The sequence below is a fragment of the Erithacus rubecula genome, assembly GCF_903797595.1.
Source record: "Erithacus rubecula genome assembly, chromosome: 4".
NCBI lineage: Eukaryota > Metazoa > Chordata > Aves > Passeriformes > Muscicapidae > Erithacus > Erithacus rubecula.
This window is the reverse complement of record NC_136686.1, coordinates 56,365,057-56,380,546: the sequence shown is the minus strand read 5'-3', so window position 1 is coordinate 56,380,546 and position 15,490 is coordinate 56,365,057. Positions and strand designations below refer to the sequence as shown.

Genomic DNA, 15,490 nt, shown 5'->3' with positions numbered 1-15,490 from the left:
GGCAGTGACACTGTGAGGACACAAGGAGACCGTGGGCAGCACAGTGACCATTGGTCTGGTCTGTCACCAGTCTGGGGCCACCAGCATGACAGAGACCCTGTCCAGGGGAGAAAGGCCAGGCAGGACCTGGCCTCAGGATCATGGGGGCTGAGCAGAGGATGCAGGAGGGAAGGTTGGCAGGGCTGGGTTTGCTCAGGGGGGGAAAGGGGAAAAGGGATTTAACTGCTGCACTCCACTGCCTGAAGGCAATAGTGGAGAGGAACAAGATACACTCTTCCCAAGGAAAGGACAACACAGAGCAGACATAGCAGCAATAAGAGAAATTCCAATCAAACATGAGGAAAAAAATTCTTTGGTGAGACTGCCTGAGTACTGGGACAGGCTGCTCAAGCTCCAAGGCTGTGGAAATGTCATTCTCACAGGTACACCCTGAGGCAAGTACCCCTCCAGTGACCTCATCTACCATTGACAACAACCCTTGTTCAAGGAGGCAGATACCAGAGATCAATTTAAACCTATATTTGCCTATAATTTCCATTATGCTTTACAAATACAGACTATCCATATTTACTTCCCATTTGAAAGAAATAATTTCTAAAAACTAGTTTCCTGACAGAAACTCCAACTTTAAAATAACATGATTTTTTACTTACTGTTGACATTTACTGCAAGAGAAGTCAGCATTTCATTTATTATATGGAGATAAAAAATTAGATACAGCACACTAAACATATGGCACAGAAGCCCAAGGCAACCATCCATCCTTACTGACTGTTCTGGCAATTTCTACTTACCCTTTTCCTAAGGTTCTCACAGAAAACCAGTCTAGACTGCTTTTCTCCATCTGCAGATGGTGAACCTTTCATATAAATGGTTACACTGCTGTTTTATAGGCTCTGAACAGGCTCTATTTCTTTCCTGCCACACCATTGTCTGGGAACCTACCACAGTGCAGAACTGGTGGCATTACTATACAATGGACCCATATCTAACCACACAACTGGAAATAGCTACATTTTCACTGTGTGACAGCTGTGTACTCAATCTGGTGATTGAAGGATGGATGCAAGCCTAGGGAAAGCTGTCTGGGAGAGAACTGGAAGAACAATTCACTTGGACTGCATCAGTCTGCCTGAATTGAAGCCCCAGCTGAAAAAGAACAACAAGCTATAGGCCAGAATTACTATTTTGACAGATGAGATGCAGCTCTTGGCCAGAGCCTCTCTGCCCCAGCTGAAATGAAGAGATGTGAATGAGAAGACTGCTTTGAAAACAGGCTTGGTTTTAAGAACACTGTTGCCCAGGTCAGTGGGAGCATGGAAAGAAGATCAGAAAGCTTTTTGAGACAGACACACCAGCTGACAGCTTGCTCTCCAATGGACATCCCCCCTCTGAAGAGCCAGGCAATGAGAAGAGTATGAAAAGCATTTTGCATGGTTAGTGCTTGGTAAGAAAGGCCAAATACACAAAACAGAGATTTGCATGGGATGCTTGGAAAGGAAACAGGGCTCTTTCATTTGCTGTACTCCTGTCTTGGAATCATGCACATACTGAGTGGTTGCTTTGGAAAGTCAACTCCATTGGGAAATCATTTTCTTTTGAGTGTTTCAGGTTGTCCACCCACCACCTTCAAAAAGGGTGTACAGTGAGTAATAACAGCATTCTGTACTGTATCTGCCTACTGAAAAATATGTGCATAGCAACTTCAGCTTTTTCTCCCCTCAAAGCCACATTTTTGATTTTCCAATTTCCTCAAAATACCACTTCTGTGCAGACTGAGGTTTGTCATCACACCTTTGGTATGTGCCACTCACACATACTAACATGATGATACTCATGATCCCATGGAGACATGATCATTTTTTCCCTGCTTACAACAGTAGAAGAGTAGTTAAGGACAGTTACCTCCCCACTACTCCATGTAGTGAACAGAGAATACCATACAAAGAAGTAAACTGGGAGCACAAGCCTGCAATCAAGCACTTACATGTAGGTTTAATTTTAACATCATAACTTACAATATCCTGCTCATTCTTCATTCTGATCCTGAGTTCTCTCACATGAACAGAAATGCCCATGAATAAACCCCACTGCTGTAAACTTCCTTGCCTTGCAGTAGCATGCCCCTTGTCTTGAAAATTCTTTGCCTGTTCCCTTTCCCTCACACCTGGTAGTGTTTTCCTTCATCATCTGGATTCTCTCTGGGTAGATAAAATACCAAGTACAATTTTCACCTTCTCTGGCTTCCTGCTGATCTGTAGCTGTCATGTTTGCTAGGTCTTATTACAAAGACAAGATGTTGCAGGAATCACAACTCTCCACAAAGAACACCTCAGAGAAGTGTTAAAAAACTTTAAAAGCCTTGTTCATGTCCCAGCCTGTGACATAGACACCTCCTTCCCACAGCTCAAAACAAAGGTAATGAACAAAACTCAGATGGATCAGTTTCATCAAATTGATCACTTCAGGTGCTTTTCCTGTCTCCAATCCAAGGAGACTGGAACAAGGAAAAGCAGGGCAATCATGGTGCTTGCAGTCATTTCCAGAAGGAATACAAAGGGATGCCATTTGCCAGTACTAATTCCTTTATCTTGCCAGGATTTCTTGGCAGCACCAGTGGAGTACTGTGTTCTGTGTTTTCTGGGATTTAGGAAATGCTAAATCACTCAGTGTCTGTTCAGTTTCTGCCCTAAAGAAAGCAACTTGCTCAATACTGTTAATGTGGAAATTCAAACCAATGCAACTAAATCAAGAGTGGTTTAAATCCTGTCAAAGGTACTGTTGGTTCCAAATCTATTCCCTTTCTTGGGTGAAAATGAGAGATGCACTTCCCTATTGGCAGAATTTGGGCTTAGTACAGGAAGAGAACATGTTCTAGATTCAGTAAATGTGGAGAGATTCCCAGTGTCTAGCTTTCCATGAGAGCAGCACAGGATTCCACTTGAACAGGCCACACTGTTAAAATGAAAGGGCACTGTACAATTTCCCTAACCAAACTTACACATGTCCAGCAAATGACAGCAAAAATCACTCCAACCAAGATCACCAAAGTCTAGAGGAAAAAATATAAGCTACACTTTGTGGAATTCTCTGCCAAACACTGAACAAGCAAAAAACTCTGCTGTGGTCTAGAAAAGCCCACTGACATCTAACCTCCTCCACAGCACTGCATGGATGCACTGATTACAAGTCTCCAAAGATATGCATCATCCTCTTTCTTCCCTTCCTTTATTTGTTTTTTCTTAGAGACTCTGCAACTCAGATCACCTGAGCAGATGACTGGTCTGAGGATATTCACATTCATTCTTTAAACCTGACTCAAAAAAGTGTGGGGCACAAGAAATGGGCCATGCCAAACTATCTAAAATTAGAAGATTCAGCTCACAGGCTGTTGGCTTGCAATGCTACTTATTCACTGACATAACACCAAGGAAACAGCACTGTAAGATTATTAGCACTGAGTTATTTTGCCCACTTTTGCTGTTTGGGTAGAGCCCTTATACAGCTCTGATTACATACACTCCCAGCAGAAGTAATCCTGATCAGGAACTGGCTAGTCCCATACTAAAGCCAATACAAATAAAATAGGACTTTTCTTTCCTGGAGGCTGCATCAAAACCACCAACCTCCTGGCTAAACAAAGCCATGCCAAACTGAGCCCAGGTGGGGAATGCTTTCCATTCAGACACAGTGTACCATGTCCCAGAAGGTTCACAAGGGGATATTCTGGAAGCTGATGTGCACACAGGAATAGAGATGCTCTGCATGCTCAGGGCCCATTTATCAGAGGCCTTGCTAGAAAAACCTCATCTTCATGCTTATTATTAAAGAATGTGTAAAATGGACAAGAAAATGGTATGGTGGAAAAAGATATTCTACTGCTGCTGAGATAAAACACAACCTTCTGTGCTTAACACACTTTATGCCATAAATACAAGCCAATACAAGAACCAGCAGCAGACACATGATCAGTCTACACTCAGCAAGATTATTCATCAGCAAGCAAAAGGCAGTGAAAACCTTAGGCTGAAATGGACATCTATAAAGCACAAGACCAAGGAAGACCTCAGGTGAATCCTGTTACCAAGCACACCAAGTCATTCTTCATATAATCCAGGACACATAAAAAGACAGGTGTGTTTTATACACACATAAATCCCTGACACAGAAAACCTATGGACACAAAATTCCAAATAAGGCCTTTTTAGTTGCAATTTTTTTAATGGAGATATGAGCTAGAATATCTGACACAGCAGTGGACACAAAATACATGGAGAGAATCTTGTATTTTGCAAGCTAAGAAGTGTTCATGTGTGCTTGGTGTTGTCACATTAGGTAAAGGATGGATGGATGGATGGATGGATGACCAAGGAAGAAGTAATGGAAATACTGCTGGACCACTCATTTTACACAGTAATGCTTCCAAAAACACCCTTAATGACTCAGGACTTGTACAAGAAAAGTTGCCTCTGCACTCCTTTGGGAGTTCTGGACAAGTCTAACAGGGTATCTGATCTGTATTGTGGCTGAAAATAAACACCACCTGCTCCAGCAGACAATCCCTTTGAAAACAGTAAACATGGAACAGAGCAAATTAAATATCAAACAAGAGCAAGATAACTAGAAAGACATTTTCTGAAACAAATCTAGGTACAAGAATGAAACCAAACTTGAGAAAGCAAGTGGGGCTGTAGAGGCATTAAAACACTTTGGCACTTCACAGTTCTTGACTGCCTTAGGGATTGGAGAGGTTCACATTATAATTTCCAAAGACAGCCTAAATAAGTTATTTAGGAGTGTGCAGTTGCACATCAGGAATACTTTCCTGGCTGTTAATCTCTGTTACAAGTCCTTTGCAGAAAGAGGTATTAAGGTCTTCAAGGCAATCCCTACCTCAGAGCTGCTTTCCATCTGATACAAGATCAGTATCCCCAGTGCTCTGACCCATTTTCTCAGCCACACAGCAATGCAAATAGATTCTAGGGGTTTTCAAATAATTAATTTTTTCTATGAGCTTGGGAGGCTGCTCTCTTATTTTTTACTCAACTATACCATGATGACAACTGAATTCAAGAACTGTATGTCAGTGCTGTAATGTTACAAAATTTCTACTGCATTTCCTAAGGGCAAAAACCTGAAGACTGTGACAAAAGACAGAATTACAGCACTTCTGCCTCAAATGCTTTAATATCTGCCAGGCTTGCATAACAAAAAAGCAGAAATACATTTTTCTCATTAAAATACTGACATTTCATACATAATTGTGAATCTAAGTTAAGATACCTCCAGTGGCAGTGATGCTTTAGGCATTTTTCTTTACCTGAGTTTGAAGAAAGCACTAACATTTATATGCAACACAGAGAAGTTGTAATAGGCTGGGCAATCCCAAGTATTGCAAGAATATTATATTCCTTAGGTATGAGATTGCTGTTTAGTACCCCATTATCTTCTCCATTTTGTCCCCAAATAGAAGAGTAAATTTGGAAATGGATGGGTTTTCTGTGTGCTAAAGGAAAAGCTAGTACTAAACTCCAGAGAAAACATACTTTAATTTCACTTATGGGTTAGTTAGTTCCAACACATGGCCTGCTGAACTTATATCTGTAGGATTTTATGTTCCTTTCAATCCTCCTCCTCCTCCTCTCCCTCTGAGCTGTGTAATTCTCATCACCCACGCCTGCAAACTGTGTCTAGTATTTGAGTCTTCTCCTCCTCCTCCTCACACACTTACTCTTATCAGACATGTATTTGTAAAATATAAAGATTTGATTAAGTCTTTAAAATTGGCAAAGGTATTTCTAAATTTGTTTTTTTGGAAATACATTCTATCTTTAATGAGAAGATGCATACAGCTTGTTCATCCTCAAAGAAATACTTGTGTTTAAAAAAGCTACATTATTAAGTTTTCACTTTTTCTGTTCTCTAAAGACTCTTAAAAAGATGTAATTTCAGTTCTGTGTTAAAATTAATTCTACAGAGCATTACCACATAGTATATGCCAATAAACTGAACTCCTTCTCTTCAGAGTTTAGAACCAAGCCTAATCCAATCCATGTTTTCACTACACTTGGCACCAATTTAAAGTATTTAATTGTTTTGCTACTTTACACAAGAAAAGGAATGTAATTGCAGCTAACAGCAGTACAGGCTCTAGGACTGGAATGAAACAAGCAGTTGTACTTTTTCAGTTACATTTGTCATTCAAATTAGACATATAGAACAGACATTTTCTCTCCAAACTTGCATGTTTCTGACTACAAGTTTAAATGCATCACATGAAAATTAGATGTGCTCGCCAAAATATTTCCTTTTGGATTAAGAAGGCTTGAGAAATTGAAAGAAAGGGAAGAAAGCAGCAGCTATCTGATAAAACATCATTTATGATAATGTATTTGTGTCAAAATGTCAAAACCATCCCCACCAGGTTTCCTCACTAAATAAACTGTTTTTAGGAACTTTACTCTTGTAAAATACACATTGCATTGTTCTTACCATACATGCTGTACTCCAGATATCAGCAGGTGTACTGTAACCTGCTCCTATCAAAACCTCTATGGATCTGTACTGTCTTGTCTGGATGTCTTCTGTGAAGTGTTTATGCTAAAATAGAAAGAACCACATTAATGGAAAAAAAGGACTATAAAAAGACCATTTTTAAATAGTGAACAGCTCAAATGATGCAGTTACACTTACCACCCAGCAGGCATTCCCCAGGTCAGCAATTTTAACTCTAATTTTATCTGCATTTCTTGGGTCCAGTGGATTCACCAGTAAGTCAGCAGCACGAGTTTTTGCTAACACAAGCAAAATGCAGAATAGTTAGTATGTTAAGCCTACTGTTCATTATCTCCAGGCAGTTTTCCCTTGACACTTCATTCAGTGTTGTCATACACTGAAGACATCAAAATAATTTGCTGAATGTTACAAGAAATTAAAGCAACATAAATAGGATTTCTTACCCTGATTTTTAAATATCCTTATACACTTCAAGTGCAATGTTTTTGCATTTTTCAGCTGCCAAATTACTATTACTACAATATCCAGAGGAAGTTCTATGCAAAACCAGTGTATATGTTTCCCAGAACAGATTCAGACAGAAAATGTGAAAACTCAGACTCCAAGAAGACTCACCCACTACACACATGAAATATATGTTCTTGGAACAGTTTGGTTGAGAAAATAAATCCTGCACTTCCATGCCTGGATACAGTAAATAAAATCTGGCTGGATTTTCCCCTTTTTTTGTTGTTTTTTTTGTTTTGGTTTTGTTTTTTTGTAAACTTATCTCAAGGGGTAAAAGACTCAGTGAAACTGGAAAATTTGAGAGCTTAGGACGCTGTCATCCTTTTCACAAATAATTCAGCATTCAAAGTTCTCTGAAGGTGCTACTTGCAACAATTATGATCCAGACTAAAAAGGCAGGACTTTGATTCATCTTGCAATCTTTGAAGACTCTTGGGACAGTGAGGAGGCAGTGACCTCAACAAACAGCCCTCTAAAAAAGCTGGAATGGAGTCCAAGACTCGAGTTTATAAAAAGCACCAACACAAGGATAGAAGTAAAACACTCAAAAGATAGGTACTAGGAAAACTAGTAAGCTTAATATTAAAGTCTTCCCTTAAAAACATGCTGCATAGTACAGTGTGATTTTTTTTAACATAATCACATGCACTACTGAAGAAATAACAGACCATTCTCAGTTCAGTAGTCTTTGCAAAAAAAAAAAAAAAAAAAAGATGATGCTAGATAAATCCTTCCCACATATCTTGTTGAAGGACTGCAGTAAATAAAGTGGAATGAAGGGGGGAAAAAAGCCTCATGACTAAAATATCTGAATATGGCATTAGGCAACTGCTTTCTTCAAACTTTTTGTAAGAGAGGGACCTCAGCAGGTAATAGGGAAGTGCCTACACTTGTGTTTTTCTAAAAACTTGCAATGCTTAAAGTCCTGTCTTTTCTGAAAGATGAATTCTTGGATTATGTATTTGACAAACACAGATCATTTACAACTGAAAGTGAAGTCAAAACAAGTGTATTTTCTAGAAAGTACTAAAAAAAAGCATCCAAAAAAGCTCAACCTGTGCACAAAATGAGGGAACAGTTCTGTGTCCTAGTTCCATAAAAATTCAGAAATATCACCTTAATTCTCATAGTCTCAGTATGACAATGTACTTAGCAAAATTCAAACACTGGAAAGAGGAGGAGGAGAGTCGTGAGGAAATTACAAATTTATCTTCAGGGCATTTGGTCACGCAGTGAAAACTGGAAAAAGGAAAAAACTGCTCATCACTGAACACAAATTGGTTTGTGCACTGAATAAGGCAAGTACCCCACAAAAGTAAGATGAGACCATGTCACTTAACAATACATAGCAATGCCTAGAGAAAGAGGAACAAAGAAAAGGCTACTTCAGTACAAGAAAAGGACAATAAAGATATGGTGAAAAATTATGTAGCACCACTTAAAAATATTAAATAGCCTCTAACTCCTGTATGCTTCTTCTTTCTAAATACCTTCATCTGTTTTATTATTGTTATACTCAATGTTATTATTGATGCCACTAATATCTGCAACATTCAGCTTTTCCTCTTCAAAAAAAGTCAACTATCACTGAAATTCCTGTCTGTCTTCTCTCTTTGCAAAATAGGTGTGTGAACCCATGGGATAACATCAAGGAGGAATAAAGTAGGTTTGCTTCTCCAGCTATGAAGATAAGCTGTTCCAGGAGGAAAAAAGCAGCTTTAATCTCTGAAGACATGAGGATTTTACACAGCACCCCACCCCAGGAAAGCAGCAGTGGAGTCTTTCTGCCAATATACAGCTGGCACAACAAAAGGAGCTACCAGCCATCTAGGAGCCTCCTCTATATTGTTTTGGGGACCTCAGAGGATAAGGAGATGGATTAGAGGCCTGATTTGCCTGGATCTTCCAGAAATGCAGTTATATACTTCAAAATAATGAGCTGTATTTTATTTGGTATTTCTTACCTTACCTGTCAGATCCTGTAACAAACTGTGTGAATTGCTCTTTTGAAGACTTAAACCAAGAAATAGACTTGACTGCAGTTTTCAATGCAGCTCAATTTAAATTTAGTAACTTCATCTGTGACAATGTTGATGGTAGGTTTGGTGAGCTTCTCCCTAAGCTCCCATTTTCTTCTATCTGCTTATAAATTTAGTCTCTCAGTATTTTCTTTATTAAAGTTGAAACCCATATATTTATCATCTAATCACTGGCACTATAAATAAGACTTTATGTGTAATATCCTGAAGCTATTTCATGCACTGGCAAAAATCCAACTCTTTGCAATGACACCAAGATTTCACCTTCCATGTCTTCAATGGATTTACAGGCAAAAGTTCTGGATTCATGGCCAGAATTTAAATGTCCAAAACCATGCTGAATATAGAAATACCATAAGTTTAAGGTTGGCAACATGCCTTGTTGAGTATTAATAAAAGGTTAAGACAGGACTGTGTGACACAAAAAGCACAATCAATTAATGAAAACATAGTATATTACAGAATTCTTCAATATGACTGAAAAGATGTGATAAGAAGTGAAAGTTGCAGCCAGACAAATTCAAACTTGCTACAATTCATACAAAACAATTCCAAGTACCAAACAGTGGAACCCACCTCAATCACTAGATTATAATTTCATTTGTCCATTTAAGAACAGGTATTCTTCTCTTTCTCTTATTGTTTTAAGCTAACAATAAAGGTTACTGGGCTGAAAATTACTAACTTGTTATCATCAGGTTACATGATCTCATGCTCATCTTCTACCTTTAAACTACAGGAATGATGTTTATTGACAGCTATAGATTTCTCTTTGACAAATAGACTGACTTGTCAATGAAAATATTTAAGATAATTTATTTAATACCCCTTAAAAGCAAGTTCTAGAGTGGAAAATAACCCATAAATCACAGTTCTGCAAGAAAAATCATGCAATTTACTAATTTTCTTAACCTAACCACTATCTTTGTATTCCTTTTACCTGCCTCATTTATTTAACAGAACACACGCCCATGCTTACTAGACAAAAGCCATTAAGAGGAACACTTACTTTTTGGCAAATCCCCAGTGCTGGAAGCTGAAACCGTTCTGCTCCTGTCATGAGATGGGCTGCTCTCCTCTCTTTCAGTTACAGTTGATCCTTCAGAAACAGCAGAACCACAAGCTACAGACTCTAGAGCCCCAGAGAACACTGACGCTGAAAATTCAGAGAACTGGGACTCTGCAATTTTATGACGTCCATTTGGCAATTCACCATTAAACTGTTCATAGGAGCTGCTATAAGAGTAATCACTTTTTGCATTTGGATCATCCAGATTATACTCCTCTGGATTTGGACATTCTTCCTCTTCCTCATCTTCATCTTCAATCTGCTGTTCCAATAGGAATGGGCCGTTCACAATATGGCCATTTGTTTTGGGGGATTCTATCCACTTAGGGTCTGTAGAGTCAGTGTTGACAAGTTCCTGCTCAACATCATCATCTTTTTCAGTGTTCTCCTTCTCTGTGTCTTCTTTTTCATCCTGATCTTCTGTTTCACCTTAAAAATTTCAGCAAGCAACACATTACATCATGCATCAATAAACCAGACTAAATTAGGCATTTATCACTTGTAACTCTTCAGTAACTACCTGACTTCTGACATACCATACAAGAATATCACTGAAATATGTAAACCTTAAAAAATAAATTAAAGGCAAAAGAAAGGACTAGTAAGGATGTTGGACAAAAACAATGAGAAGTGGTTCAGGATTCAATCTGTGCCAACAGGGAGTCATCATATAAGTAGGAAAATGCTTCATAACAGCAGAACAAGAACAAACCAAACTGAACTAGAGTCTCAGTAGTTACATCTTTATCAGGACTGAAGAGTTGACCAGAAAATCAGGGAAGTCAGAATGGAGCTGGTCCATAATGATTATGGTCCAAGTCACCAGAACTGAACATGAATTTCAACAAGACATACTGAAAATTTTAGCGAAGAAGTTGCAATCTTTTTAATGATAGATCATTACGACAAAGAAGAAAAGGGGAAACATTCTTACAATTTCTGTAAGAAGAAAAGGGGAAAGCAATGATGACTCCAACTACTACAATATTATAGAAAAATACATCTTACTGTTCTTCTACTACACCAGGATACTCAGTTATTTCACTTAATGTGGCATGGTGACTGTTCTGCTGAATTTTCTATGTGCTTTTATTAGTTCCTTATAGCTACAGACTGATATTGATGGTTTTCTTCACTTCTGTAGTAGGTTTGATTTTTCTTTACACGTTTATGTTTTGTAGCTACAATTTTACCTACAGAAGAAAATTAACTTAATGATCTAGGACATCCTGGAGATTTTTTTCCCTGCACCAGTTGCAACACTACACAATTAATTTCCTCTCTGAAACAGTAAACTCAGGGCCAATAAAAACAACTAATACTAACCATCATCATTTCCAGGTTCTTCATCTACTACCTCTTCTATATCAGCTGTTTTTAGTTTCACCTCTGGGTGGTACTCATCTTCTTGTTCATTTGATGGTACAGCTGAGGTTACATTTTCTTCTATTTTTTTCCTCTCAGCTTCCCGCTCTAGTTCTTCTATTTCCTGCAGGCGTTTTTCTAGCAGCTCAGCTTGCCTCTTCTGTTTTTTCTTCAGTTTCTTCTTTTTGTTTTTGGATATTTTTCCAACCTGAAATATTAATACCAAAGAAAGAAAAAAAAAAAAGTAAGTAATTATTTTCAAGGCATCTCACACCAAACTCATTTACAGTTTGATTACCATTTTTTTGAAAATACTAGGTAGGAACTAATTTTGTAACTATATTGCTTTTTCCAGTTTACTTCAAATCAAGAATGATATAGGATTATATAAAGCAAAAATCCACCAAGATTTTACATAGGTGATCATTTTTTACTTGGTCATTATTAGATAAAAGAGCAAAGTACATCTATACATCTAAGATACCATAATAAAATTCCTATGATTCTATAACCTTGAGTAAACACAATAATCTTAAACTTCAGTCCAGATTAACAGATTATATTCTATGTAGAAAATAACTGGGTGTCATACTAGCTGTTTGCACATAAATTTAATATCTGATCTCTCTCTATACATAAAGCAGGTAGTAACCAGCAAAAGTATTCTGAGAAAAAAGACATGAGAAAACTAAAGAGAATGAAAACAATGGAGTTTAAACAAAACCTGTGTTGTTCAGCTGTTCTCATGCAAAAGGAAAGCATTTTTATTACTCCCTTCTGGCCCAAAACATATGAATTACAAACAGCAGATGGTCATTATGAAGTTTCTCATTTTATATAACATAAGGATTGAAAAACTCACGTACAACAAGAAGGAAATGAAAAATGGACATATCAGAGCTTGGATAGGAACACTTCCTTTCATTTTAACTGAGTTGTGGCTTCTATTTTTACTATCTGATAAATGAGACCTACCCAATTTCCATTCATTGTTTAAATATCACAGTAAGAAATCCTCGTATAATCAAAAAATACAGAACAGAGAGAAACATTTCCTCAAAGGTTTATCTGCAAATCCTGTTATCTTCATAAAAAGCCATGGGATAGTCTAAACAAGACATTAAATTTCACAGCCCTAATGATTTTCATCCATGTTGTACTCACTGAAATTATACATGTTCTGTACACACAGAAACCAGGTTTGACCACAGGTATTTCTGAACAGCTACATTATCACTGGTTATATGCATATGGCAAAGAGACCTTTCAAACCTCATAAAATTGCCTCAACTTTCAGGCCTTGATGATTAAGGCCTTTATGCCCTTAAGATATGTGCAATGCACAATATTTAGTGCATTCACCCATTTTTGTCAGGATTTGAACAAATGGATTATTCTTCAAGAGAAGAAAATGGCAATGCTTAACTCAGTCTGACATAGCTATAGAACTGTATGTCTGTGAGAATTTCCATCACAGAAATACTGTGCTTAAAACTGGTAAAGCCAGAGACATTAAAAGAAAAATATTCTTTGAAAGATAAAAGCTTTACTCAAAGGTAGCTTTTAAAAGGGTTTTTTTAAAAGGCTACTAAAAGTCTGATACATATTAATACCAGAGAAAAACAGAAAATAAGGCAGTTAGATTGCATTATATAACAATACTTACAGGCTTTTGTTGTGGAGCTGTACTCACTAAAAAGACAAAAAATAAACCATAAATAAAACAAAGGTTTTCTTTTTCAAAAGCAACTCTATAAAAGCAAAAACAAGCAGAAATAATTTTAAAATCTTCTTAACTAAATAAGGCAGTGATAAGTGTACTTTGTTAGCCAGATTTTTTACTCTTTACAAATACATGCTGTCTGAAATCATTTGATGTCTCCATCAGAACATCTGGGATTGGAAGGAGCCAGCAGTTACCTGTGTTCACTGTGTTGTGGTTGGCAGAGAGTTTATGAAATTTTAAAAAAAAGGCTGAACCATAAAGAGTGGAAAAAAACATCAAATGACTGCAAAGCTGTGACAGAGTAAATGTATGTAGTTAGCTGGCAGAGCAGGTATAGACTGGTTTAAATAGTTCAGGGAATATTATCAAAGATATATGTGCTGTGTTGTAACCAACAGAAAAGCCAAATACTTATGTTTTATATCCTGAAACAAGGCAGTTTGATTGCTGAGGCTGGAGGTATGAAGAAGTGCCTAAATCAAAAAACACACTGTATCACAGAAAAAGCAGCTCCAGCACAGGGCTCTTCTGAGCAGCTCTGAGCAGGATCCCTCCCACCAGTGCCTGGCTCTGATGAGACTGCAGGGCTGACTGTCACAAACACAGAGCACCACAAAACCTCTCCCTGTGACCAAACCAACAGAAACAACCAAATATGAGAGACAGCAGCAAAGTGCAAGTGAGCAAGAGGAACTGCACTGGAGAGAAACTCTCACAAACTTCTTCAGATGCCAGGCCTATGGCAATTAAGGAATGCCTAATAAAATACAGAGTTGTTGTATAGGTTCAGATCTTGCTAAGCTCAGGGAAAAAACTGCTTGAATACCCCTGAAAGGGTAAGGTTTCCAAAAAGATTCTTAAAACCTGAGCACTATCACTGCTATAAAAAGAGAAATTATACACAACCTATTCTTGCAATGCTGTGAAGAAAACACATCTTCAGCTCCTGTGTGGAAAGTCATGTATTTAATTACAATTTGCTAAAAATGAAGTGTGATAAGAATGCCATTCCTTGCAATGATACTTATTTTAATGTCAGGAAGCAATATAAAGGTTACATGAACAAAATAAAGTTATTTCCCACACAAATAACATAAAAATCTCTAGCTATATGATTACACATTATGTCAAATTCAATATAATATATTTACCATTTATACCATTTTTGATCTAAAAATATGTAACACTGTGAAATGGATTCTCACCACTGTATTTGCTTCCGATATAGAAAGTATTTTTAGCATACCTCACAGATTTTAATGTGTGATCTATTTTCTGACTATAGTACAAAGGGAATTACTTATCCACTGCCTGCAGCTGATGTGCTTAATTGGCAAATTAGTAGCAACCATAATACTAAAAATAACATAGTACTAATAAGAAAATCACTAAGAAAGCCACACTTCCTCCTTGTTTGCTTATTGCTGTGAACTTCTTTACCTTAGCTTCTCCAAGCTAAACATAAGGTACAGCTCCTATCTAAACTCTTGGCAAGTTTAACATAAACCATTTTATACCCCTAGGAAAATGGGCCTATCACAAGTTCAGTTAGGTACAATAAATTCCAGTTTTAAGGGTGAAAAACTATGAATGCAAAACTTTTCATTGCATCTTAAGAGTAAGTTACAACAGACAAAAAGGCAGATGATTTCACAAGGATGCTGATGAACTTGTAACAGCACTACACAAAATTTGGTTAAGATTATTAATTGCTGTCAATATTAGAAATGCAAGCTTCCAGTGTGACTAAAACCCAGGCAATTAAAGCTTGTGGGATGGAAGGGGAGTAAGTTTATACCAATAAATCCTTTTCTACATCTGGGGACCCTGAAAACCTGAATGTGCAAAACCAGTAAGAAATCATTACTCCGACAGCTTCCAGAGCAGGAATAAGAATTAAACAGGCACATTTTTCAAAATGTGCATTTTCATTGGACAAAATACTGTTAGCAATAATATCCTGCAGATGGTTCCTGTCCATACCTGCAGAGCCAGAGGGGGGAGGAGCACCAGCCTTCTGCCACTCGGTCGCCTCGGCAGCCATCCTGCGCACGTAGGCATCATCCACACACATCAAGATGTTCTCTGGCTTTATATCTGTGTGGATGATCTTGCACTTGCTGTGTAGGTAGTCTAGACCCTGAAGAACCTAATTACAAAGGGATTTTTTAAAAAATCTGCTTGAAACTGCAACCATATTTATTAAGAAACTCAATCTTCAGTTGAATTTTAAAATAAGCCTGATTTTATCCCAACGCTCAGAAGTAC

General features: G+C 37.6%; 1 protein-coding gene across 8 annotated transcripts in view; it reads right to left on the bottom strand.

The window, feature by feature from the left end:
- The window catches only part of SRPK2 (SRSF protein kinase 2), a 125,623-nt gene that overhangs the window by 12,069 nt on the left and 98,064 nt on the right, over positions 1-15,490 (bottom strand). For all 8 annotated transcript variants that reach the window (XR_013773915.1, XM_079303137.1, XM_079303138.1 and 5 more), the window contains 6 exons: positions 15,206-15,371; positions 13,163-13,188; positions 11,458-11,704; positions 10,072-10,560; positions 6,694-6,794; positions 6,493-6,600 (listed from right to left, as the gene is read on the bottom strand). Coding sequence is in view for 7 of the 8 variants with exons in the window: in XM_079303137.1 (XP_079159263.1) it covers positions 6,493-6,600; positions 6,694-6,794; positions 10,072-10,560; positions 11,458-11,704; positions 13,163-13,188; positions 15,206-15,371 (1,137 nt within the window). In the remaining variant the exon portion in view is untranslated. The remainder of the gene's footprint in view (positions 1-6,492; positions 6,601-6,693; positions 6,795-10,071; positions 10,561-11,457; positions 11,705-13,162; positions 13,189-15,205; positions 15,372-15,490) is intronic.